The sequence below is a fragment of the Salmo salar genome, chromosome 15 (assembly GCF_965601325.2).
Source record: "Salmo salar chromosome 15, fSalSal1, whole genome shotgun sequence".
Classification (NCBI taxonomy): Eukaryota; Metazoa; Chordata; class Actinopteri; order Salmoniformes; family Salmonidae; genus Salmo; species Salmo salar.
This window is the reverse complement of record NC_138305.1, coordinates 44,642,501-44,669,558: the sequence shown is the minus strand read 5'-3', so window position 1 is coordinate 44,669,558 and position 27,058 is coordinate 44,642,501. Positions and strand designations below refer to the sequence as shown.

The following is a 27,058-nucleotide window of genomic DNA, read 5'->3' as shown; positions in this document are numbered from 1 at the left end:
CTGTTTGGTCATACAGGCTTCCCCTACCACAGCCAGATAGCTAGCTCTACCAAGGCCTCCCTCCTCCCTCCCTCCCCCCTCCCTCCCAAGTATGGTTGGCTGTTGGCAGTGGGGGATGTAGACTGTCTTTGTTTGATCAACACCCAGGATTTCCACAAACAGGGTTGGCCGGACAACCAGAGCCAGTTACCCTCTATACCCACATGGTGTGTACAAGACAATGGTGGAAATAGACGCCGTTATGGATGAATTACACTTTGTTTCCTGCGGATTTCAGGGAATTTCATCAGAAGGCAGTTGGTTTTTCAGAGCTTTGTGTGTGGGGAGTGGGGAATGCCACTGGGTTGGAGGGTATGGATGAGGAAGTGACCGTCGTACCAGGGGAGGCCAAAGCTAGGGGCTATTGTTCAGCTCCCTGTCGTGAGAAAACAGCTGTGCCCCTATGCAGCACACTGCTTAACATGGGAGGGAAATAATTCACACCTAGGAAAGGCGAAGTTCTCTCTCACACTGGGACTGGAGGAGCACGATGTATGGGAACAAGGCGGTCTGACTTGTGAATGACATATTATCACACATGCAGTTTGTATGTACTGTAGCATTTCATGTGCATCATACAGAACAGTGTTGAAGTGGCAGGTGATTTGAAGTAGCCTCTTTTTTTCGGACTACTTCTGTTTAGTTAAAGATGGATGGTGTCTGACCTTGTTTAGAGAAGCCGACTAATGCGTACATACCATATGCACAGTTTCCACCTTCTCTGGCTGCGAGTGTTCATGAGTTGGAGTGCACAGAACCCCCTGTCTCGTCCACCTCAGTGTCAATCAACACGTTTCTAGTGGGACCTGATAAAATGTGCTGCTGTCCCGAGACCATCAATTGCACAGCCATAAAGCTCTCATTTCAGCCCGGAGAATTCTGCCCCAGCACACCAGAAATCCCACCGAAGTGCTTCGGTGCTCTTAAACGACCCAAACCTTCCTAAAAAAAAAAAGAGAGAGAAAGAGAGCACGTCGGGGCGGATGTGTGTCGGGAGGCGAAACCAGTGAAAACTGGACAGACGGAGACTTGAGAAGTTTTACAGGCTGACTCAGAGGACAGCAGGCCCAGCTCCCGCCTCGTATACTAGGAGTGGGCTTGGCGGGGACGCCGGCGGCTAGCGCTGCTGCTGAGACTCACAGGCAGCCCGGGCTAGCTATCAAGGTCTGGCCAGGTTGTTATTCTGGGGGAGAGAGGAGAGGCAGGTGACGCAGACAGAGGGAGAGTGGGTGGTTCACCCATCACAGACTGCATGATTCTCATTGCTCTGTTTTGGACATGACAAGCACATCGAGTGTCATTGGGTCATCAGCTCACCCCACCCACTGGTGGTTCGATGCTGGCTGCGGCCGGCGGAAGTGTTAGTGTGAGTGTGTTGACAGACATCCCCTGTCTCTCTCTTCATCACACCCAGAGAAAGACACAGTCATTTGGGATTTGGGGATAGTGGGGTGTGAAAATGACACTGATTATCTGGTCCCCGGAGGCGGCATGTCCGTGGCCATGCGTGTCCACGGGAGCCGGGTTCACTGTGTGATTAATTCCCATTAAATGCCATGTGCTTCCCATTTTGGTTCAGCCCAAATCCTGTCTCCCAATGAGCTGATTACAGAGCAGCAGCAGCGCAACGACCTGTCAGCTCAAAGGCCCTGCTCTCGCTCTGCTACACCTGCTGGAGCCTGGCTCCTGGCTCCCAGCTCCCTGAGTCCCCTGATTGTTTCCTCTGTCTGGTTCTGGAGCCCCTCTGGGGTGTCACAGAGTGGGGTTAGTTAGTGTTACTGTTATTGAGGCTTGGGGAAACTGTCTGTCTGGAGGCTATGGGGACTATGGTTCTATGAGTGTATAAAGGCTATTGAAAAGAAAGGGACGTGTTATGCATTGTTGTCTTTGGAGAAAGAAGCTAAGAGTTTCGTCAACATATGGCCTGTGAGAGGCATGAAGGCACGCACGCACACACATCCCCGGGGTGAAGGGGATATTGTGTTGAAACCTCAGTCCTGACAAGTCCTCAGTGGAGGAATCCATGTGTAGGCCTGGCCAACCAAGCAGCTCTCTGAGAGATCAGTGGTTTGTCTGTTGTCCAGCAGCACACAGAGGTCCCTCTCTCCTTTTGACTTCACCGCTGAACGAACGCCAGCGTCAAGACCACTCAAATGAAAGATGGCCGCCGACGCCGTCAGGAAAACCACTTAGGCCGATTTCCTGGCTCTTTATAAAGAGTAACACGACACTCGACCTCAGCTGTCCGGGGAGCGCGCAGGGTCCCCACTTTTAAAAAGTGGGATTCTGATGTCACGACCGCAGTTATTCTCTGAATTCCATGCTGATGCACTCATCCTTCAGTGCTGTGCTTTCCATCAGGCCGCCCTGTCAGGAACAGACATGGGGAGAGGAGGGGAGGGGGGGGATGTACAGCTGGAGCAAGAGAGAAGTGAAGAATAACAGAACCCTCTGATGTTTGTGTGCTGGAACATGGAGCCTCTCTCTCTCTTTTCGCCCCCCATTCTCCCCCCATCACAGGAGCAGGGCTGGATCCTGTCCCCATTGTCGATTGTGCCATTCTTCAAATGTACTTTTCGGTTTCCGCCCATAAATTTTTTAGCATCCCCATTAAGTATAAGGTAATTGCATTGGCTCTATATAACGCCCCGAGCTACGAGACTAATTAAAGCAGAAACAGGAGTTTAGGCATATTTATTAAGAAGACTCCGATTAATTATGGAAGACAGACGTGTGACTTTAAATGAGAGATATTAAGAGAGAGATGATCCTCATCCTCCAGCACCCAGACCCTTATAGACAGCCGAAGGCTGGGAGGGAGAGAGAAAGAGAGAGAGGCATGGAGTGAGAGAGAAGGGGAAAGAGAGAGATAGGCATTGAGTGAGAGAGAAGGGGAAAGAGAGAGAGAGAGAGAGGGGGGGAAGGGAGAAACATAGCTAGAGAGAGAGAGAGGGTACTGAAACAGGACACGCTCACACAGGGGGCTTTGTTCCCCCAGCAGCATGTATGTGTGCAGCGAGTTCCGCTGTTCTCTCTCCGAGCAAAAGGCCACAGGGCAGACGTGAGGCCGTGACTGATGCCAAAGAAATGTGTCGGGGAGCACGTGGCGAGGCCCGGGCAGTGGGAGCTTTGTCGACCCTGCCTCCCTGCCACTCCAGCCCATTATATAGCCTAATTGGCCCCTACATTATGGGATCGTGTTAGGGAGGCCGACTGCCCTGGTTTTCTTGGTGAATTGGACTTAAACCAACATGTGCTGTGGAGGGCTGACTGTTTCTGGGCTGGGGAGAGGAGCGAAAAGGAGAGGGGAGGGGAGAGAAAGAGAGAGGAGGACAGGAGAAGAGAGAAGAGGAGAGGGGACGTTTGTCGTCTAGGGCAGAGGAGGTGTCAGGCCGATGCAGGTGCACCTGACAGGGCGCTCGTCTGTTCCCATGGTTTCAGCCCCGTTGGCGGGGGTGGGGGTGAGGAGGGGGAGTAGGGCAGGAGGTGATGACAGGCCCGGTGGCCTCAGGGCACCTCACACTGTGATACATTTAGCTTCTTAATGCCACTTCCAATGATCCCACTAACTCTCCTGTATTACTACGCATAAAAATGTTATCAGCTGAATAATGTTGTGGAAGTGGAGAAGAGTAGAAGGGTCATTTCCAACCCCCAGTTCAGTTTAGTTCAGTTCAAACCGAGACAATGGCTGTCAGCCACTGTTTTGTGAGGGAATTACAATAAACATTGTCCATTGTACCGCAAAATTGGTTGCGGTAGATTAAAAAAAAGTTTTACAGAAGTGTTTTTTCAGGCTCTGCTTTCTTCAGTTTGTCACGTGTCCTGTCTTGTACCTTAGCCAAACAATGCACTTGTATCTTCTACTGAGTAAAAGTGGCACTTAAATGGAAACAAGTGTTTAAGAATTTAGTGATTACATAAGAGGGTTGTTACGTTCAGAGTGCTGGGGTCTTTCTGGTGCATCCGTCCATGCCATGTGCCGACGCCACTGCTGCTACGGTACTGCTATCAGACAAGCATGACTGGATATGTTCTTCCTCAGGAAGATGTTTATGTTTCAGAGAAATGCAGGGACGGATCAGGATTACAAAGTACCATAATGTGTATGGTATTAAATGCTGCTGCACTGTAATCCAATTGAGATTGAGACAATAATAACGAGTGTAGGTGTGACGGCTTCTTTCTGACTGCACCACTGCAGTAGGCAGGATGAATTATTGCACAAATAATACTGGGGGTATTTTTGGACTGTGGAACATACAGTGTAAACATGGAACTTGTTTTTAGTGAATATCTAAGCACAGCCAATGGATTGGAAAGTATGTATGAAACTGGAAGTTTGCTATTTTTAATAAAGGACAGATTTTTTTGTTCCCAGTTTCCAGTTAGTGCTCCATTTTTAGTTGGCCTTCAGGATAGGTAAGAGGATATTTCCTGTAACTGTTTCATGACTAATTATTTAAAAAATGCAGTTCGGATGTTTCAGAGATTACTGGAGATGTTGCGGTGGTGAGTATATGCAGCCTTGCTGTTCTAGTATTTTTCATCGAAGTTCGTCCTACTGTACGTGCTCCCGAAATCAGAGTGGACCTCTCCCTGATTTATCCCAACATTGAGTGATGGGTTCCATGGAACTGTGCATCATTCACAGGCCCCCATAGTGATTTTTAGAGATAATAATAGCCCCCTATGCTGCCGGAGCAGAGCAGTGCTCTCCCACTAGGAGTCAATGATCACAGCACTTACTCAAATCTCTGAGGAACTCCTGCTCTCTGGCTGCAAACAGGCTGCCAACAGGCCCACATTGAAACAAATGGCTCACTTCTCCTCAGAAGAGGATCCATCTTTATTCTGTGTGACTACAACCCGTGGGTTTGGTTTGGGCATAAGTGCTCGGCTAGCTCAGACTTGGCAAGATGCTCATCTTTTGGTAAATAGCAGAGAGAGATCCAGAATAGTTCTTCTGCTATTTCTATAGTTCTGTTTTGATGTTCCTAAACTTGATGGAATTGAAGAGTCATTTCAGGGACCTTATCAAACATATTTTTATAGAAGTTTTATGGAGGCAGGTAAGGCCTAATCCTCTAGGCTGAGCAGCAATCACTGAGTGAGTTCTGTGGGCCAAATTAGACACCGAACCCCTACACTATCATTTTTATTACCCTGACATAACACCCTTGATAGATATTTATAATTATGACTAATGACATTAGTGTTATGATACATGCAATAGCCAACTGTTTTACTTTTGAGTCATGACAAGTTCTGTAATGTGCCAATAACTGTCATAGATTATGATTTGACTTATTACCAAGAGGATAAGAAACATTCATGAAACACTTTTTAATTATGGGTGATGAACTTGCTGTGTTGAGACACTCTGCAGCAGTTCAGGGCGGTACATTAGGCATGTCCATCCCATGAGCTGTACTGTCGTTTTTGGACATCGACTTACATTGTGTGAAAGAAAGGATAGTATGTCTTTATTTTTGTTTCTGGTGGAATCTTGCATTGGAGCAGGGCGTGGAATCTGACACAGCTAGATATAAACTAGCTAACCTATGCTCTTTTGTTGCTGAGAGAGCCATACTGCAGATTAGGATGCATCCCCATGGAAAGGTTAAGGGTTATCTTGCCTCAAAGTTCCCCTGCCCAGCAGGCTTAGGTCAGACGGACTGAGGTAATATTCTACCTTACTAGAGAAGGTAGACTCATAGAGACACACAGAGATGGGCAACCTGCCCCCCCCCCCCCCCTGCTCTCTGCCCTCTGGCCTGGCATAGCTTACATAAGTCTGAGTCACAGCATCCTGAGTCAGAGAGAGAGAGAGAGAGCGAAATAAAGACCAGGGGGACATCTCGAAAAACAACCTTACCTGCCATCAGGAATAGACCACTTCACAGCTTCCTCTCAGAATGCCTGCATCTATGAATCATGTATTATCCAGTGCAGTGGAAAGGGGTTCTGAGGTAAAAATAGATAAACAGCACAGTATACAACCTCTGTCCTGGATAAAGACACAGTTATCTAATGGAGGAACACAGAGCGCTTGAGTTCAGTTTACTATGTTAGGCCCCTCTCCATACTGTATTTAATCAGGGAGAGGTCCCTTTTATTGCAAAACCACATTGAAATGCGTCCATGCATCAGACCCAGCCAGTGGGCCGAGGGCTGGGGCCTTACCATAGCAATGGGATTACATCTTCCCTCTCCCTGAAGGGTGGGCCGAGTCTGTGGTCAGAGAGAGAAATGGGGTGAGAGTGAAAGAGGGGAGAGAGAAAATTACGGATAGAGAGAAAGAAAGGAAAAGAGTGCGAGAGAGAATAGGAGAGAAGGAGAAAGAAAGAAAGAGGACGAGAGGAAGAGAAAGGATGGGAGGAAGAGAATCAGACAAAGATAGTGTCTCCTCTCCCATATTTCAGTTGCCTTGGCTCCCTGGGTCTCTGGTAATTTAATATCTGTGATTTGTCAGCGAGGCCGAGGAGGTAATGGATGGATCGAGCAGAGTTTCACGCTGGCATTTTCATGGAGCATGATGAAAGAAAGTTCTCTCTCTCACCGTCCTTTAGATTAACAACCAACCTAATTATGCCCGCTCCTCTTTTACGGCGATAAGATTTGTCTTATTTGTCAGGTGCTGTCAGGTTGGAAAAGAGAGCATCAATTCGACCCTCTCCTAACAGAGGGAGATATGTATGGTAGAAAGAGCGCAGGACTATTGTTACAGCTTAGCTCTATCAGGCAATTTCTCCCTTTTGCGTCATACCTTAGATATCCCATGAAATATGAGCTCTTTGTACCATACAACACCATCACGGTGACAGCTCCGTACCAAATGTCAAAAGCTGTCGTCCTTCTAATGGGAGAGGCTGACGTGGACCTACTGTAAAATGACACGTGCTGTTCTCTTCTATACTTGACGTCAATACACACAACAGTGTGCGGGTGAGAGGGACATAATACAAGGTGTCTGTCCTTGTGTTTGCTTGAATCCGAGAGGGTGTTGTCATCAGTCTGACAGTATGCGACCATACTTCTCTTCCCAGTAGTATATCTGGGATAATTATGCCTCAATTGTCTGATGCCCCCTCTGGGACCGTTTTGGCAGGTGGTGTTCCATTAACCATATGGAGCCCGACCAAAGTGCTGAAACTTTGTTAAATTATAAAAGTAGATTGATAGAGAGACGATAAAATTGGTTTGATTTATTGGCCCATTCCGAACCAGTCTATTGGATTTTCTATGGCAGGTTTTTATTTTTATGACATCAGCAGGTTTCAACATGGTTCTCTTCTTGCTGTTTCTCTCCAGTGGTCTGTGTCATCTCCGCACCCTGGCCAAGGGGTCGTCCTGATCTCTGAACCCCCACCCCTCACCCTCCTCCCACCAGCCTGACCCAGCGACCACCCCACCTTGCACCCAACCAACCAAGCGGACCGAAGACCCCTAAACAGTGCCAGGCTCAATCACCACCTCCAGTCCTCTGAGATCACGCAGGTGACTGTACACACACACATACACGCACACACTCACGCTCACGCTTACCACTCTCACACACACACACACTCACACACATACACACACACTCACGCTCACTCTTAACACTCTCACAGACACACATACACACACACACACTCACGCTCACTCTTAACACTCTCACACACACATACACACATACACACACACACTCACGCTCAGTCTTAACACTCACACACACACACAGGAGTCAGGAGTGCATGTGTTTAGAATGGAAATAAGGGGAATGTTGGGAACAGACACCTTGTCTCAGTGAGCCTCACATCTGGAAGGGGTGTGTGTTTGCTTTAGCTGCGTGCTAGCAGATGGGAGATAAAAGGACAGGCCTGATGCTATCTTATCTACGGCTGGGGTTGACTTATGATAAAGGTGATAAAAATATTGCTCATGATTTACTGGCTGTTCAATAGGCGAGTATAAGTACAGAAGAACATTTGGGACTTTGCAGTACCACCAGGAAGCAGACAATGTGTTTTGTTTATTTCTCAAATATATGTTTATGCACAATTGGTTATGGCTGTGTGTTTATCTGGTCAGTGGTCCTCTCTGCCCTACTCCCCACTGACTTGCCATGTAATGGCCTGAATTATTCTGTCACCTTTCATCTCGATCATATTCCACCTGTCATACCTCCTCCAGCTCACACCTCTCCTCTCCTTCTTCTCCTCTCTCCTCTATCTACCTCCTCTCCCTCCTCTTTCCTCTCTCTCCTCTCTCCTCTCTCCTCTCCCTTCTCTCTCCTCTTTCCTCTCTCTCCTCTCTCCTCTTTCCTCTCCCTTCTCTCTCCTCTCTTCTCTCCCTTCTCTCTCCTCTCTTCTCTCCCTTCTCTCTCCTCTCCCTTCTCTCTCCTCTCTCCTCTCCCTTCTCTCTCCTCTCTCCTCTCCCTTCTCTCTCCTCTCTCCTCTCCCTTCTCTCTCCTCTTTCCTCTCCCTTCTCTCTCCTCTTTCCTCTCCCTTCTCTCTCCTCTCTCCTCTCCCTTCTCTCTCCTCTCTCCTCTCCCTTCTCTCTCCTCTCTCCTCTCTCCTCTCTCCTCTCCCTTCTCTCTCCTCTTTCCTCTCCCTTCTCTCTCCTCTTTCCTCTCCCTTCTCTCTCCTCTCTCCTCTCCCTTCTCTCTCCTCTCTCCTCTCTCCTCTCCCTTCTCTCTCCTCTTTCCTCTCCCTTCTCTCTCCTCTTTCCTCTCCCTTCTCTCTCCTCTCTCCTCTCCCTTCTCTCTCCTCTCTCCTCTCTCCTCTCCCTTCTCTCTCCTCTCTCCTCTCCCTTCTCTCTCCTCTCTCCTCTCCCTTCTCTCTCCTCTCTCCTCTCCCTTCTCTCTCCTCTTTCCTCTCCCTCCTCTCTCCTCTCCCTTCTCTCTCCTCTCCCTTCTCTTTCCTCTCCCTCCTCTCTCCTCTCCCTCCTCTCTCCTCTCCCTTTTCTGACAAGAGCTCCTCTGTTTACTACTATGTTGGTTAGTTTGAATGAACTCCGTGGTGTACCTAGCTATTTCTTCAGGGAAGGGAAACCCATTCGACTAGCCCATTCACTCCCATACACTTGGTAACATTTGTGCTAGATATCCCGATGTGTACATTGTCAAGGAGTCTTAACTACGGATCCTTGATGTGTGCAAGTATTATCCCTTTACAGTGTTGTCTATGGTAGGCAGTGTCAGTGGGTTAGACACCCAGCTCATGTTGGTATGCTCACCATAAGCAGGGCTGTTAACTTTGAACAGTGACTTGAGTAATTGATTTGGTCTAGGGTGTGACCCTGGTTGGACCAGGCAGGCAGGCAGGCAGGGAAGCACATTGGTGGCAGATGTTTGAGTTTGTCCTCCTCTCATCCACCAGTCTCATCCACCAGGATCACGGCCTCCCCTTCTTGTTTTGCCTTCAACTTGTCTTTATAGAGGCCGCAGCAGTTTAAATACTTGGAGGTTATGAGGTATACTGTTCCACTGGATTTACCCAGCGTCATAGTACAATACCCTGTTTGATATATAGTACAACACCCTGTTTGATATATAGTACAATACCCTGTTTGATATATAGTACAATACCCTGTTTGATATATAGTACAACACCCTGGTTGATATATAGTACAACACCCTGGTTGATATATAGTACAATACCCTGTTTGATATATAGTACAACACCCTGGTTGATATATAGTACAATACCCTGTTTGATATATAGTACTTACTCATCTCATATGTACAGTATATACTGTATATTGTATCCTTCACTATCTATTCTTTACTATGTATTGCATCTTAGCCGCACCGTTTGATATATAGTACAATACCCTGTTTGATATATAGTACAATACCCTGTTTGATATCTTGGTGTCCACATGGTGTGCAGTATATATTAGGAATAGAATACCTCAACTTTGAGAGCTGGGAGGGATCTGTGTGGGGGAGGAGGGTTCTGTGTGGGGGAGGAGGGGTATGTTGATGGGGAGGAAGGGGGGACATGGAGGGTAGTGTAAGCTTACTTGTTCAATGTCATGTGATGAGCTTCCAGGCTCAGTTAGACCTGTGTTAATCCTCCATCCAAGATAGTCACAGCTGAAATGTCCGTAAGGAAGCGTCCTTCTTCCCTACGGTTACATGGATTTAAAGGTTAACTGCTGGTTGCCCATTTTATGTTGATATAAAGTTCAGCATACCTCATGAAGTTCTACTGTAGGTGAAAAGACGGTGGGCTTTCAATGAAGCATGGTGTTGTGAGAAAGACAATTAATCAGTACCACTCCTGCTGCTTCCTGTCATTTCTGCAAAATGTTGTGGAAAATGTAATGAAGGCTAGCTCGGTAATGGTTTCAAGCTTACCCGGTGGAACTTACCCGGTGGAAAATATGACTGTCTTTCCATAGACAATTAAGACCGACATGAAGCCTTTTTCTTTTTTTATCTTGGACTTTTTTCTTCATTCTCCTTCTTTTTCCTTCCAGAGAAGGGATGTGATGTGTTTCATCCAGGGCTAAATGGAAACATGTACATTAAACGTCTACAGCTGTGGAGCATGAATTAACTAGGGATACTTGGTTCTGCTGCTTAGCTGAAGAAATCCCATAACTGCACCTCCAACAACATAGATAGTCAGAGCTGGGTCACATGGTTTATCCCATAATGCACGCAGCATGCATGTTTAGCTGTTACCACCTCCAGGAGACAAATCCTAAAACCTGGCTGAATGCTGCTGACTTTTTGTTGTTGCTCTTTCCAGCATTGCAGCAGTCCGCAAAAATGCCTGTTGAAGTGTCTCAGAGCAGAGGGCTGGTACACAGACACAGCGAGAGGTGTGTTCCTCTATGCCGTTTTCAATTACCCAGCCCTCTCCCACAGTTGGTCTACCAGAGAGTCCCTCCCTCCCTCAACCTAGCCTCCCCAGGACCTTAGCATGGCGACACTTACCCCCTCTCCCCTTTGTCTGTGTCCGTCTGGCCACTTGTTTGATTGGTAACTGTATATCAGGCTGGGGACACTGGCGAGGCCGCCAGAGTTCCCGTTGCATTAAGCATGACCTCATGTTGAAAGGAGCTGATTCTCCCTCTCTAAATGGCTCTCAGCCTGCGGGGCCCCGGCCCGGCCTTTTGGCTCGACACCCCAAGCACTATGCTCAGACCACTGAACTCTCCCAGCACCCCATATTAGGCCTCTCACTGATAGAGGAGGATGAGGAGAGAAAGAGAGGGAGAGAGAGAGAGTGAGGAGGAAAATTGTGTGTGTGTGTGTGTGTGTGTGTGTGTGTGTGTGTGTGTGTGTGTGTGTGTGTGTGTGTGTGTGTGTGTGTGTGTGTGTGTGTGTGTGTGTGTGTGTGTGTGTGTGTGTGTGTGTGTGTGTGTGTGTGTGTGTGTGTCTACTCAGGCTCAGGCTCATGGACTGGCTTGTCTGGGGAAATGATGTCACGCTCTGTTCCCTATCAAGCCTGTCCAAAGTCCACAGACGATTCTGGGCTAATTCATCTTCAAGATGAGGCGTTGGGCTGGTGGCATGGCCAAACAGGTTGCACATGAGAATGAAGGTTGAGTATGAACAGCATCTTCTCTGTGTTGTAGTCTTTTACCCAACACCAACAGATAGCTCTGTATTGTAGGCCTTTACCCAACACCTACAGACAGCTCTGTATTTTAGTCCTTTACCCAACACATACAGACAGCTCTGTATTGTAGGCCTTTACCCAACACCTACAGACAGCTCTGTATTGTAGTCCTTTACCCAACACATACAGACAGCTCTGTATTGTAGTCCTTTACCCAACACCAACAGACAGATCTGTATTGTAGTCCTTTACCCAACACCTACAGACAGCTCTGTATTGTAGTCCTTTACCCAACACATACAGACAGCTCTGCCCCTGGTGTCTAGAACTGACTAGTGTCCTCTGGGAGAGAGCCAGGGAGAGGTCAGATCAGACACTGGATGGAGGCACCAATCAAAACTCATAAACAAATGAGCAAACGTTGTCTTTGGGGAAAGTGTCTGTGAGGTGAGGTGTGTGCTGTTGGCCTGAGTGCCTGACTAGCTCCGCACCATGGACAGAGATAGTGTTTATAGCCGGTGCTCCTACTGTAGATGACTTGTTCATAATGGCCCAGCATTCTTGGATGAGCAGATAACATTCATCACAATCAGCAGTAACATCATCAGGCATGGGGGCTGATATCCATGTCTTATTTAATGGCCGGTGTCATGGCCCAGTGAAGATTTGGCACACAGTCAAGATTTGGCACACAGCGATTTGTTAAGAGACAACCCAGTGGCCAGATTTTTGTAACGTCGATATGTTTAGAATTTGTTGCAGATGGATGATGTTAACTCGTTCAATGCCAAATGTCTTTGTGGTATCTCATAACAACAAAGGCAAATAGAAGCAAGAATTTCCACCTGGCCTGTCAGAGGGAAAGGTGGAACTACTATCATATTGCTTGTACCTATTGCAGGGTTACACACAGTTCACACATCAATTTAAGGTGTGGTTTGCTATGCCTATTGAACGGCCATCTTCCTACTCTCACCCCACACAGACGAAGAGTCGAGGTGACCCGAGAGGAACGAGCGTCCAGCCGCCTAGCCGGCTTGTGTAACCAGCCTCTTTCGTAACGCCAATTCATAAGTTTGGTCACCCTGCTGTATAGCATTCAGGCTTGTTCCTCCCACACAGGAAGTGTCACCCACACTCCTCACCTCAGCCCGTCTGAAGGAGACTAGCCGAAACCTCTCACCTACACAGAGCACAGCTCTCTCTTTTCACCACTCACACACACACATCCTCTACGTTAAAAATATCCCCTCCCATCCTATTCAACTGCCTAGCTAAACCTCCTACTTGCTGCTGGAAATATAGACCTGGATATGACAGGATGGATGACTGTTAGGATAGGATTTTTGTCTGAATCCTGTACCTAGTAGTTTAATCAATACGGAGTTTGTCCCGAAACAAAATATCCATCCCATCATGCCATAAACATTGCCCATTCATACATACCATTCTATACATTTCTGTAATACACTGTACACTGTAGTTGTCATTTTAGTATTGCTCTGTGAGGCCAAACTGTCTCTGCTGACCATCTGGACCTGGTTTGAGCGATGGATGGTCTCTCTCTCTCCCCTGGTCTTTCAGCCTGTTGCATTCTGCCTCTTCACAGTCTCAGACTGCAGTATCTCCCAGCTGCAGTCTCTCCAGGCTCCAGGCTGTGCTTCATCTTTGGGCTCCTAATGAGGAGTCAATATGACACTCCGTGGGGTTGACTTGCAAACAGCCTGGGTGATACATCCACAGAACCTGCTTACAGTGGATAAAATCACACCCCAAACCTGCTGGCTGTGGATAAAATCACACCCCAAACCTGCTGGCTGTGCAAATGGTTCTGTCACGTGCTGTCAAAACCCAAGCTGCTGGGAGTTAAGTTTAAGTGTGAAAATAGTTATTGCTGGGATTTCAATAAGATTCAGGGATATTTTCTGTTTCAAACATTTTTTTCTGTGGCGGGCCGAGGGGCCTTTATTTATAGTACGTTGTTTTGCTGATGTTTGTATTCCATTCTATTTTAGTCATGGTCAATAGGAAATCTGTTGATACATGATAGACTGGTGAAGACCATACAAGCTACTCTTTTTCACCTTTAGAGCCACAAATGAACCTGCAATTGAACAGAACCGAGACGTGTGTTCAAGACCGCATCTTTAATACAGATGATTCAGTCCTTTCAATAGTCACACGAACATGTGTGCTCTATCAATGATGCACATGCAGTCCATTTGAGAACCAAGTGATTCTGAATATAGCACATTGTGAATAATTCCCATAACGCCTAAAACACACAATACTTTATTGTAGGACCCTTGCTTCAATCTATTTTCAGAGCCCTTTCACATTTTCCCTAGCTAGCAGTTGATAAAGCCAGTTGGAGCTGTTAAAGTCGCCTCCATCCCTAATGAGCTGGATAGCTGGAACAAAGACCACAGCACACCGACCCAGCTCCCCTCTCATTCCCACTGTAAGGAAAGATAAAGAAACCATAACATGCAGATATGTATGTGTTTCTATGACAGTTCTAGCTTCCCATAAAAGCCAGAGGAAAAAAAACAAAGAAAGAAAATGAAACAAGCCAACGCACAGATCAATCAGAGGTTTCAGTTGGGGGTCCCATTAGCCCTCCTGAGGCTGAGGCACTGACCATGATGCACTCCTAGGCAGGACGACCATAAACTCTGTAATTACTGAATGGAAACAATTAGCAATGCCTTGAATTATTCAGAGTCTGCCCTGGAAAGTACAAGAAACTGTGCCTGTTTCGGCTCAGGGAAATCAGAAACGGCCTGTGTGTGTGCGTGCCTGCCTACATCGCTGTTGTGAATGTGATGTCACCAGGAGGACAAACAAAAGGGGGTAAAAACACGCCACCGCGACCGCACGCTGGTGGGTGTGTCACGGTCAACCCCACTTAATTAGGCCACTGTGCTAATCGAATGGCCCTCTGGTTTAAGAGAGAACCAAAGCTCACAGGCGTCTGCCCATGTGACTAACCTTTGTTTCTAGAGGAATTAGACCAACAGAACCATGTACACACATTTTTGAATTGCCCAACTCTGTAAGAGAGATGGGACTGGAACCAGATGAGGTTGATTGAATTGTCTCAATTTGTTTTATAACATGTAATGCTGGCAGGTCTAAAACAGCAGAGCAGTTGATAATAACAGTGTTAAAGACTGTTATTAAGACTTTTATTTACACTATTTTGTTTGTGTATTTATTTACAGTGCTCGTGTCCTGCATTGAACTTTTGGTTGGACAGTGAGAAATATGGCGTCATGGTTCATTTTAACTTCAGATGTTGGTATTTGAGGGAGGGAAAAATAAAACGGGATTCACTCTATTCTCTATTTCAGTGTTGAAAGGAATTCCAAGCACTTCAAATTGGTATGTGCCATCTTGGCTGGCCAAATGGTTTAAGGATAACTATGGCTGCCACACATAAGTGATTGACGCACAAAATAACAAACATTCTATAATCCTCTCTCCTGAATCTGCCTGCCCAAAAAACGCTCAATACCTAATCGCTGCTTTGGAAAGAGGATGTATTTTGCTAGAGTTAAAGGGCCTCTGTAAGGTTTGATCTTTTCCTACCCACAATGGAGATGTGCGTCAGTGTATAGGGCATGGCACTGCCCCAGGCTAGCAGCCTCCTACACTCCCCGTAGATCCCCAGTCAGAAGCCTGGGCCGAAGGTGGGCAGAGGCTCTCTCTCAGCGTTCTGTCCTCCCCCATTATGCATACCTCCGGGGGAGGAGGGGTTGATGGAGGTATATGTAGTGCATGGCTTGATGTGTGTGTGTGTGCTCGTGAATGCGTGCAGAAACTTACGGTGTACTGTATAATAAAAATGTCTGCCTTATCAGGGGCATCAGTTTTTGGCAGAGGCCTTCATATCAGATGATGTACTGTTGGACTATGGATATGTTACATAAAATGCTTGAATCATCCAGTGGAGTGTTTCTGTTTATATCTTTGAGGATGTTCCGTTTCTATAGAGCGAAGTGTCCCTGACACACTGCCTCTGTCACTGTCCCACGCACACTTCCTCCAGGTACTCCACTTGAAAAGGATGCCAATGAATATTCTCACCCACACTCAATCAGAAAATAGGACAGGGTTTTAGTTGGGATGAATAGCACTTTATATAACCCATTCAATACCTTTTCTTTGATTTACAAAATGGTAAGCTTATGCTTCGGCACCATGGTAGCAGATCTGTATAGATTAACAAGAGATACTTTTCTGTTTATCAGCATTGCATCCACATCCCTGGGACCCAGCAGCAGAGCTAGAAAGATTCATTAAAGGAAGGAGATGCTCCCAACTGTGGAGAGGGGCGAGGGGTGTGCCAACGTGGCCGCCATTAAGTGTGATATATGAAACTGACTCCAGCTTAGACAGATTGCTCTTTTCCACTCAGTGATCGGTTTGCTCTGGTATCATGAAGCTCAATTGCGTCAGTTGACCCTTATTTCACAAAATACTAGCATTTGAGGGCATATTTTGTGAAAATAAGCTTGGAGTTAGGTGGCAGGTTCAAGTACTTTAGGTTTAGACATCTTTGTTATTTATTATTCCTCTCTGAATATCTCTCTCAGAATGTATCTATATCTACGTTATCTTTACAAAGCTGTCAATCAAGCACATTACTTTAAGTTGGTATCAACAACTGTTCATGCAGGTGTGTTTCAAGTGAGACTGCTTTCTGTATTTTCCTATTTTTAAACGTAGCAAAACATGGCTGTTTTGTCACATACACATCTGGCTTTTGATTTAATTGAAACATATATGGGTGTTTAACGATATTGTTGGATGCTATTTACAGAAAGAGGATCTGGCCTGTAGCAAACCTCCATCCAACCACTTATACTGTAGTTGCGAAACTGTAGTTGCGAAACTCAGGCTTCCACAGAGGGCTTATGGTATGTCCAGAGGGGTATACTAGAAAGCAGGATCAAAGTTAGTCAGCTGACTTTGATAAGCAACCAGAAATGACTCATGATTTTATGGTACATTAAAAAAGTTAAACTTAGATATGTCTTTAAGTTTGTTGAATCAATTAGACCATGCCGATTTCAATCGTTTTAAAATATATACACTGCTCAAAAAAATAAAGAGAACACTTAAACAACACAATGTAACTCCAAGTCAATCACACTTCTGTGAAATCAAACTGTCCACTTAGGAAGCAACACTGATTGACAATACATTTCACATGCTGTTGTGCAAATGGAATAGACAACAGGTGGAAATTATAGTCAATTAGCAAGACACCCCCAATAAAGGAGTGGTTCTGCAGGTGGGGACCACAGACCACTTCTCAGTTCCTATGCTTCCTGGCTGATGTTTTGGTCACTTTTGAATGCTGGCAGTGCTTTCACTCTAGTGGTAGCATGAGACGGAGTCTACAACCCACACAACTGGCTCAGGTAGTGCAGCTCATCCAGGATGGCACATCAATGCGAGCTGTGGCAAGAAGGTTCGCTGTGTCTGTCAGCGTAGTGTCCAGAGCATGGAGGCGCTACCAAGAGACAGGCCAGTACATCAGGAGACGTGGAGGAGGCCGTAGGAGGGCAACAACCCAGCAGCAGGACCGCTACCTCCGCCTTTGTGCAACGAGGAGCAGGAGAAGCACTGCCAGAGCCCTGCAAAATGACCTCCAGCAGGCCACAAATATGCATGTGTCTGCTCAAACGGTCAGAAACAGACTCCATGAGGGTGGTATGAGGGCCCGACGTCCACAGGTGGGGGTTGTGCTTACAGCCCAACACCGTGCAGGACGTTTAGCATTTGCCAGAGAACACCAAGATTGGCAAATTCGCCACTGGCGCCCTGTGCTCTTCACAGATGAAAGCAGGTTCACACTGAGCACGTGACAGACGTGACAGAGTCTGGAGACGCCGTGGAGAACGTTCTGCTGCCTGCAACATCCTCCAGCATGAAAGGTTTGGCGGTGGGTCAGTCATGGTGTGGGGTGGCATTTCTTTGGGGGGCCACACAGCCCTCCATGTGCTCGCCAGAGGTAGCCTGACTGCCATTAGGTACCGAGATGAGATCCTCAGACCCCTTGTGAGACCATATGCTGGTGCGGTTGTCCCTGGGTTCCTCCTAATGCAAGACAATGCTAGACCTCATGTGGCTGGAGTGTGTCAACAGTTCCTGCAAGAGGAAGGCATTGATGCTATGGACTGGCCCGCCCGTTCCCCAGACCTGAATCCAATTGAGCACATCTGGGACATCATGTCTTACTCCATCCACCAATGCCACGTTGCACCACAGACTGTCCAGGAGTTGGCGGATGCTTTAGTCCAGGTCTGGGAGGAGATCCCTCAGGAGACCATCCGCCACCTCATCAGGAGCATGCCCAGGTGTTGTAGGGAGGTCATACAGGCACGTGGAGGCCACACACACTACTGAGCCTCATTTTGACTTGTTTTAAGGACATTACATCAAAGTTGGATCAGCCTGTAGTGTGGTTTTCCACTTTAATTTTGAGTGTGACTCCAAATCCAGACCTCCATGGGTTGATAAATTGGATTTCCATTGATTATTTTTGTGTGATTTTGTTGTCAGCACATTCAACTATGTAAAGAAAAAAGTATTTAATAACATTATTTATTTCATTCAGATCTAGGATGTGTTGTTTAAGTGTTCCCTTTATTTTTTTGAGCAGTATATATTTTTTTTAAGTTAGCTGGCTAACTCCTTGAACCTGCTTTGTAGTTTACCCCTCTGGTGTTTGCGCACATTCTTTTTGTGTAACAGCATTGAAAAGAATGAAAACAAAAACGGACCAAAAGTAAATATTTCCGGTGCTAAAAATACCAGTGGTTTTCTGCCGGTCTATTTTTAGTTCTCACGTTGGCCTCCAGACACCCGCGTCACACAGCTTTCGTGCTCTTACCCCAACAGCGCCAGAGCAAAGGGGGCCTTGTGTGTGTGTGTCTGTCGCAATCAGAGAAAAAAAAACTGAAATCAGGAAATACACAGCATAGACTTGCAGGTTCAGCATGTTAGCCTCAGAAACTGGGGTTCATTCTGTATTCAGGTGTTGGTGTGGTTTCTGTATGTTAACACTCGGAAATAGAACCACAAATGGTTATTTATAGTTTCTGTGTCTTTTAGGAACTACGTGGGCCTATTTGGTACTGATGACTCACTGTTAGCAAGAGGGGGTGGTTCAGTTTGAAACTACACTCTGTAGAAATATTTCAACTTCAGTCTAGTTTAGCACTGTACTCTTTGTACTACATGCCACTGTACATGAGAATATAGATGACCGAACTGGGATTCATTTATTTGAAAATGGAGGAAAATCCTAGAGACATAAGTTATTAACAGTGACTTCTCAGTGAGTGTTTTGTTTCAATCACTGAATTATTTCTCTCTCCTCTCTCCAGGTCTTATATGAAGATTCTTTTGGAAGTTGTAAAAAGAGAGAAATCAACAAGCACTTTTTTTTAAGACCGGTAAGTGTTCAGTAATAAATATGTACCCAATCAGGATTTTTAATATCATGTTTTATTTTACAGTACATGGCATTTATATATATATATATATATATATATATATTCTGTTTACGTTTTCAGATCACGGAAAGATCTTCATACATTTAATGAATTGGACAGAAAATTAGAGGGATGTTAGCAAGTCTACAGTATGATTGACAGAAAGAAAGTGTTCTGATGCAGACTATAGAGGATCTTCGTCACTCAAATGTGGAACAAACCAACTTCACCAATGGAAGGCCCTTTTGTTTAAGATCTCCAGGTGTGACAGCATCTGACATTTGACCTTTGAGAAACCCAACTGACGTCTAGAGGGACAATGGAGCCACGTGAATCTGCTGCTGGACCAAAATGCACCAAGGATCCCCGGGAGAAGCTACAAAGGAAGTGGGTCTCTGAGCCCTCAGCTGGCACAAAAAGAAGCACTTTCGCTGACCCAGAGGAAAAGAGGCACTCGCATCGCGAAAGCCTTCAAAGTGGTGCCAGTGGCAGCAATATTACTGGCTCAGCACGAAAGTATGGCTCTGGGAAGATGCTAGCAACTGCAATGGGTCAGTCATCTCAAGATAGTCAGTACGCACAGGCTTTCCCTCGTACTTACTCCTACCAGCTACCACAACCGTACCCACAACAGCCCATGCAAGAGCGCTTCCTGTCCGGAGCCAAGCCACAGCCCGGTCTGGAGGCCCATGCCTGGCCCTTCGCTGGACAGCTCCCTTCCGACGACATATTCCCTGGACACCCCCGTGCCCATGGAGTTTTCCCTCGTCAGAAATCTCCCAGTTTACCCAGTTCTTTTGGCCAGTATTCCCAGTCAGGGCCGGAGCCACCAGAGGAGGGATACAAGAAGGAGCAGAAACCCAAGAAGCCAGGGAAGTATATCTGCCACTACTGTGGAAGGGCTTGTGCTAAACCCAGCGTGCTGAAGAAGCACATTCGTTCACACACTGGGGAACGCCCCTACCCTTGTGTCCCCTGTGGGTTCTCATTTAAAACCAAGAGTAATTTGTACAAACACAGGAAATCTCATGCCCATGCCATCAAAGCAGGACTAGTCCCATTCTCCGAACTGGCAGTTTCACGCACAGACATGGATCAGGCGTCCTCAGTGGGAGAGACGGAAGTACACTCAGATGGTGAACAGAGCACAGACACCGACGAGGAGACTGCAGAGGCCTCCATGTTTATGGACAAAGGCAGCCCCATTCCCCAGATATCATTTGAGATGGACAAAAGCACAATGGAGAAGGGTAGGGAGCCGGCATATGCTGACTCAGCTGAGGAGCTAGCTATGGCTTCCATGAAAGTGCCTATCCTAATTGTCCCAAAACAAGGGGTCCCACCAACAGCATTGGAGTGCCCCCCATTCACGGAACTCAAGGCTTCTCACATCAGCTCCCAGGTTGGCCGCGTGGATGACTCTCCCACTATCAAACAGAGACTGGCTCTGAGACTGACAGAGAAGAAGGGATCACAGGACTCAGACCAGCAGTCCCAGCAGTCCCTGAACCTTCTGAGTCCACACAGCAAAGGCAGCACAGACTCAGGCTACTTCTCCCGTTCAGAGAGTGCAGAGCAACAGATCAGCCCTCCCAACACAAACGCAAAGTCCTACGAGGAGATCATGTTTGGTCGGACTTGGTATTACAAACCTAACTCAGCTAGATCTAGACAATCCATTGCAGTAGGTATGGCCACTGTTGGCCAAGACACTAACATAGTAATGGGGAAGATATCTGAGGATCATATTTTTTTCCGAAATGATAGTGGTGAAGTGCAACTATTAGCAGGTGTTGACCCTAAGCAGTATCCCACAGGCCCTTGCCAAAGCAACACAGGTCTACTAGAGACTCCTTCTGATTCAGGGACACTCATTAGGAGTAACTCAATGCCAACATCCTCCCCGACCAACCTCAACGTCCCACCGGGGATAAGAGTGAGCCACTCCTTTGACGAGATGATGACCTCTGATGATGTCTTCTACCCGGGTGCTGCCGGTCTGAGGAGGCTTAGGAGACAGGCAGCTTTTGAGCATTCAGCACATGAAGGGCATGGTGACTATGAAACCTATGGACACGTTCCCAAGAACGCAGCCCCATCCGTGGCATTAAAGCTAGGGGAGCGCAGTCCTGTGGTGCCAGAGCATACAGCATACAGCCCATATGGTACTAAAGTGGGAATGACAGAGATTGCCACTCGTAAACGCAGGAAGGAAAAGAGTGTAGGAGATGAGGAGGATGGCCCTGTCCAGTACGACAGTAGTTGTAGTGGCTCAGTAGATATGGTCAGAGATTATGATTCAAAACAAGGTAGTCAAGAGGGTTTAAGGGGGACACCTACTGGAAAGGGATCCATGGGATCTATGTACAGTGCACATAGCCAATCAGACAGTTTTGAAACATGCTGTAGTAGCATGTGCTCAGAGGACGTAGTGCTAGTCCCAGACTCTGACAGAAAGGCAGCTGGCAACGTTATATCTGTCATTCAGCACACCAACTCACTCAGTAGGCCAAACTCCTTTGAGAAGTCAGAGTCCTTCGAGCACCCAGGCTACCTGCAGGATAAACCCTCCAGCCAATATTCAGAGCAGTCAGATACAGAGAACATAGAGGATGTGCAGAGCCCAGAGTTTATCCTGAGGTCTGAGAGCATGGAGCAGCAGCAGCAAAGCAACAGTGATTTAGTTTCATCCAACCAGCCCTGTCACATGCCCCCCAAACTGGTACGTCAGCCTAATATCCAAGTGCCTGAAATCAGGGTGACAGAGGAGCCAGATAAACCAGAGAAAGAGCCTGATGTACCGACCAAGGAGCCGGAGAAGCACGTTGAAGAGTTCCAGTGGCCCCAGAGGAGTGAGACACTGTCCCAACTCCCTGCGGAGAAGCTGCCTCCTAAGAAGAAGCGTCTGCGTCTGGCAGACCTGGAGCACTCCTCTGGGGAGTCCAGCTTTGAGTCCTGCACCAGCCTGTCCAGGAGCCCCAGCCAGGAGAGCAACCTGTCTCACAGCTCCAGCTTCTCTATGTCCTTTGATAGGGAAGAGAACCTAAAGTCTGTGTCACCGTCCAAGCAGGAGGACTTTGGCAAGCAGTCTGAGTACAGCGGCAACTCTCTCACTATCCCCGGCCATCACCAGCAGAGGGAGATGCGACGCTCCTCATCAGAACAGGCTCCTAGCGCTCTGCCCACCGAGATCCCAGAGATCCGTAGCAAGTCCTTCGACTATGGCAGCCTCTCAACATCATCCAGACAGGGAGAGGTTTACTCCAGTGCATCAGCCATGAAAGATCGGAGACGGGGCTACCTAGTAAGGCAGGCATCCCTCAGCGTTTACCCTGAGACTGTGGTGCATGAGCAAGGTGGTCTCGAAATTACTGTCAAGCAAGAGCACTCGGACCATGGACCCTCATCTTGGCAGAGCCCCCCATCCTCTCAAAGTTCTCTCAGTGCATCAGCCAGCGAAGTAGCAAGACCCAAGAGAGGGTCACATCATCATCTTCTGCAACAGAGCATTAGTGAGGACAGCCAGGACGACCCACCACTGTTCCAGAAGTCATCTCGTCTGCCAAGTCAACAGTCATCAGAGGGAGAGCATCCAGGTCACGAGCTTATGAGCAAGGAAACGATGCAATACTCCTCACTCCAGAACAGCTTGGCTTCACTGCCTTTCCTGCCATTTCAGCCAGGTCTGTTCTGGCATCCCGAGTCCACACAGAGACACAAGCAGCATCTGGCTTTCCAGCCACACCAGTTACAGAAACTACATATCAGACAGCCTAGTCTACCACACATGATCCACAAATCCAACCCACCTCTTAATCAGCTACAGCAGATTCAGGAGCAATGCGATGCAAAAGCTGACGGTGCTATCAGTCAGAGCTATCAGTATCCCTCCAGAGCCTCCCCCCAGGCCCAGCATTACGGCTCTCTACCATCTAAAGTGTCCCTCACCGAGAGCACGGTGATCTTGCAACAGGTCCAGCCAATCTTCGCCACTCAGAATGCAGGTTCACAGTCATCTCTCCCAGGTATGCTAGTCCCCGTTAGGATACAGACTCAAGTGCCATCTTACGGAAGTGTTATGTACACAAGTGTTTCACAACTCTTAGCTAACCATGGCCAGAGCACTTATTCAGCAAGAGTCATATGCTCAGAGAGTGTATCGTCTAGTTCACTCACAGGTGGCACTGTTTCAAAGCAAGGCGTTGGCTTCAATTTATCTCAGATCCTTGGTCAGCCTGAGGGAGCTCTACGTTATCCACTGTGGAATATTCCGGATCTGAACACTGAACACGGGAGACTGAACACGGGAATTCCGCTGTCGTTGACATCAGGAACCATCTCCACCACGGATGCGTCCTCCAGTATTGGGGGAAGCAAGCGGATGCTATCACCGGCCAGTAGTCTGGAACTCTTCATAGAGACCAAACAGCAGAAACGGGTCAAGGAGGAGAAGATGTACGGTCAGATTGTAAAGGAGCTGAGCGCTGTCGAGCTGAGTGCTTCGAAAGACAGCGGCAAGTTATCAAAGCATGCCCCTCTGAAGAGCGAGGGTTCAATGGACGATCAGGAGAGGATGTCATCCTCCCCACCAGCAGACTTCCCCTCCACCAAAATCCCAGTACGTTCCAACGCACCTCACATACCTGATGTGCCACCAGCTGACAGCTTCACTCCCCCTCTGCAAATCGTGACGGATTTCCCTGGTGGCAGAGAGTCCCCAGAGGAGCTGGACGTAGATGACTCCACCCCAGAGGCTAGCTGCAGCCCACAGTTCATGGTCTCCTCCAGTGACACTCCAGAGGAAGCCAAGCCACTCATGGGCAGCAAGATACCTGTCAACATGCTGGTGCAGCTGGCTGCCAATCAGAGTGGGGGCGATGCTGGAAGCACTCTAATGCTCACAGATCTGGCCGACGTTCAGCAGTTCTTTCAGTTCCCCAGTCTTCGCACGACAACCAGTGTCAGCTGGTGCTTCCTGAATTACACCAAGCCAAACAACGCTCAGACAACTCCCCTGACTTCTGTCTACGGCTCCTGGTGCGTCAGCTCTTACAACCCTAACCCTCTCAGTCTCAGCACCAAGTCTACTCTGGCACTGCTCTGCTCCAAGCAGAGGAAGAACACAGAAACCTACACGATGGCTGCTATGTGTCAACCCAGGACTGGAAAACTTGTGTCCTCTCTTGCTTGGAAGCAGAAGTTTGAGCAGGTAATCACACGTCACATACAGTGCCATCATATTCATAGTTCATGTATTTATTGGTTAATGGGTGGTTAACGGTTTGTTACTAAATAAGTACTCAAGGTTTAGAATTGGCATGCTTTAGAGAGTTTGAAATCTCCTACAATATTAGAAACCAATCTGGGATAAAAGTCTATTTTGAAGCCAACATTCCAGTACATCTGCCATCAAATGTTTTTGTGTGTTTGTGAGGATTTAACTGAGTGTTATGCATGTTTTTCACTTGCAGATGAAGCCAGAGCTCATGCAGCTAGATGTGAGCAAATATGGGAAGAAAATCAAGGGGCTGAGCTCCAGGGATCGAGTCAAGGAGGACCACGGAGAGAAGGAGGCCTCCTCAAAGCAGGCTGAGCCCACTCGCATCAAAATCTTTGAAGGAGGGTATGTGAAGATGGCTGCCATTACCCATTAACATTTTATTGAATGCATTTTAATATCAGTGTGGCACCTTCTCGAGACGGCTGCTTACATCTGTATATTTTTGTGACTTTTACACAAAATGTACAGTTTTGTGAAAGGCAGAAGATGAGCAGCACTTTATTTATTGCCTGGTGGCTGAAACCACTTCTTCAGAGATTATATTATTTGAGAATGGTACACAATGACTGTGATAACTGGAAATTAAGTATTACTAGATTTTTTTTAATTACTTCACATTTTTAATTACTTCACATTTATGGACTTGAGGGTGTTTTCTGTAGAAATTTGATAGATAAAAAAAAAAACAGGATGGATTTTTCAGATGGATTTTAATTATGGTTTGAAGGAGTTACTAGTATAGGCTACTGTTTTTATGGAAATATAGGAGAGCAAAGTTTTGTTGTTTAACAGCCGTAGTATTGTTGACTACTGTGCATGAGGCTACTGTAACATTTTGCTTTGGTGCAAGCAATAAATAGATTTCCAAATTGGTTTTTCAATCATCTGAAATGTTTTCAAAATCACATATCTGGATTGTCTCTTTTATGATATTACCATGTACAGTGAGAAAAATGTATAAGAATTCCATTTCATAAATGGGAACAGCTGTAAAAATATCTCTGACCAATACCCAGTTGAATGTGGCAGCAGAATAATTTTCTCTAAGCAGTAAAAGACAAACTTTCCCAATGTAAAGTGGTCTGTTTGATGTATTTGATATTTGCCCCCTTAACACATGCTTCGATATACTCCATATCCTCCAATAACGTTGAAAAATCTGGTCTTCTTATGATTTCAGGTACAAATCCAATGAAGACTATGTTTACGTGCGGGGAAGAGGAAGAGGGAAGTACATCTGTGAAGAGTGTGGAATTCGTTGTAAGAAGCCAAGCATGCTGAAGAAACATATCCGCACACACACCGATGTCAGGCCATATGTCTGCAAGTTCTGCAACTTTGCTTTTAAAACTAAAGGTGGGTGTCCTTCTTCCACTTCATATAACCAGATATATACAAATGTACACCTTCCCTCTCAAGTAATTTAACCTGATAGTTCAAACATAAACAGTGTTCACACTGGAAAATGATTTATGTAGAACTGCAAATACAGACTTCGGTTTACATTGCATTAGGAGAGTGGCAAGGTTCTCGCTCTCTGCTTAAGTAACGTCCTATGCTGCTTCCAGTAAGACTTTTTAAAAGTTATAAACTCTGGTTACAGGAAACCTGACAAAACACATGAAGTCGAAAGCCCACATGAAGAAGTGCTTGGAACTCGGGGTGTCAGTGACATCTGTGGAGGATGCAGACGCCGAGGAAGCTGGTATGAATCAGACAGACTGACTGAGCACATTGTGTAGAGATGAGCCAATATTTCATAAATACTGGGCCCTGTAAGTTGCACTGGTGCGGTTCTTGAGGGACAATTATCGTAATGAAAAACAGGAGCCGCCTCTCTGCCAGGTTTATGTAAAATAACCAACTTTAAGATACACAGTTCACATTTTCCCTGCTTGAATCCCATCATTCTGCATAGAGTAGAAAAGAACTCCAGTGACCTATTCAATCCAACTGAAATAAATTGCGGTTGCTGTAAAATATCTGTAAACGCATAAAAATAAAAAGTCCTACTGTGTTTTTATATCCCATTTCCTTGTTAAGACTGCACTAAATGCCGTTTATTTGTCTTGCAGAATAGAGTAGGCTACTGTTATTGCATTTACATAGTGACTGGATCAACGGTTGATTAACCAATATGTTTCTTTTTAGACAATGGCGAGGATGGCCAGAGGGAGTCTGGGAAGATGTCAGGCATCATGGCGGACCACCAGTTCTCAGACGCTGATGATTCTGATGGTGGCGAGGATGACGGGGATGAGGTGGATGATGATGAAGACGATGACGACGATTACGATGGCGACTCCACGCCGAAAACGCGCTCCAGAAGCACTAGCCCTCAGCCCTATGGCATACCGTCTCTCTCCATCACGGCTGTGGCGGCCTCTCAGAGCGCCTACTCCTCAGACCTGCTGGGCCACGGCTCCAAACCGCCCATCTTCAGCTACTTCACCAGCCTGCCCAGCATCCAGATCACCCAGCTCATGGTGCCCAGCGAGCGTGCAGGCCAGGGCCAGATGGCAGAGTACCAGCGTCTACTGCAGGGCGCCCTGGGCGAGGACTATAAGAACAGGCTAGACATACCCAGCTCCATGGACAAGGACTTTGGCCTGTCCACAGATCACAGCTCCTCCTCCTTTGACCTGTCCCCGTCTCGCCTCTCCTCTCCA

At 46.9% G+C, this 27,058-nt stretch overlaps 1 protein-coding gene across 6 annotated transcripts in view; it reads left to right on the top strand.

The window, feature by feature from the left end:
• The window catches only part of hivep2a (HIVEP zinc finger 2a), an 83,325-nt gene that overhangs the window by 53,980 nt on the left and 2,287 nt on the right, over positions 1-27,058 (top strand). For all 6 annotated transcript variants that reach the window (XM_014144494.3, XM_014144499.3, XM_082961803.1 and 3 more), the window contains 7 exons: positions 7,354-7,539; positions 19,001-19,069; positions 19,190-24,317; positions 24,580-24,731; positions 25,570-25,745; positions 25,993-26,094; positions 26,541-27,058. The exon at positions 26,541-27,058 is cut by the window's right edge and continues 423 nt beyond it. In XM_014144494.3, the coding sequence (XP_013999969.2) occupies positions 19,428-24,317; positions 24,580-24,731; positions 25,570-25,745; positions 25,993-26,094; positions 26,541-27,058 (5,838 nt within the window). In that variant the 5' untranslated portion in view covers positions 7,354-7,539; positions 19,001-19,069; positions 19,190-19,427. The remainder of the gene's footprint in view (positions 1-7,353; positions 7,540-19,000; positions 19,070-19,189; positions 24,318-24,579; positions 24,732-25,569; positions 25,746-25,992; positions 26,095-26,540) is intronic.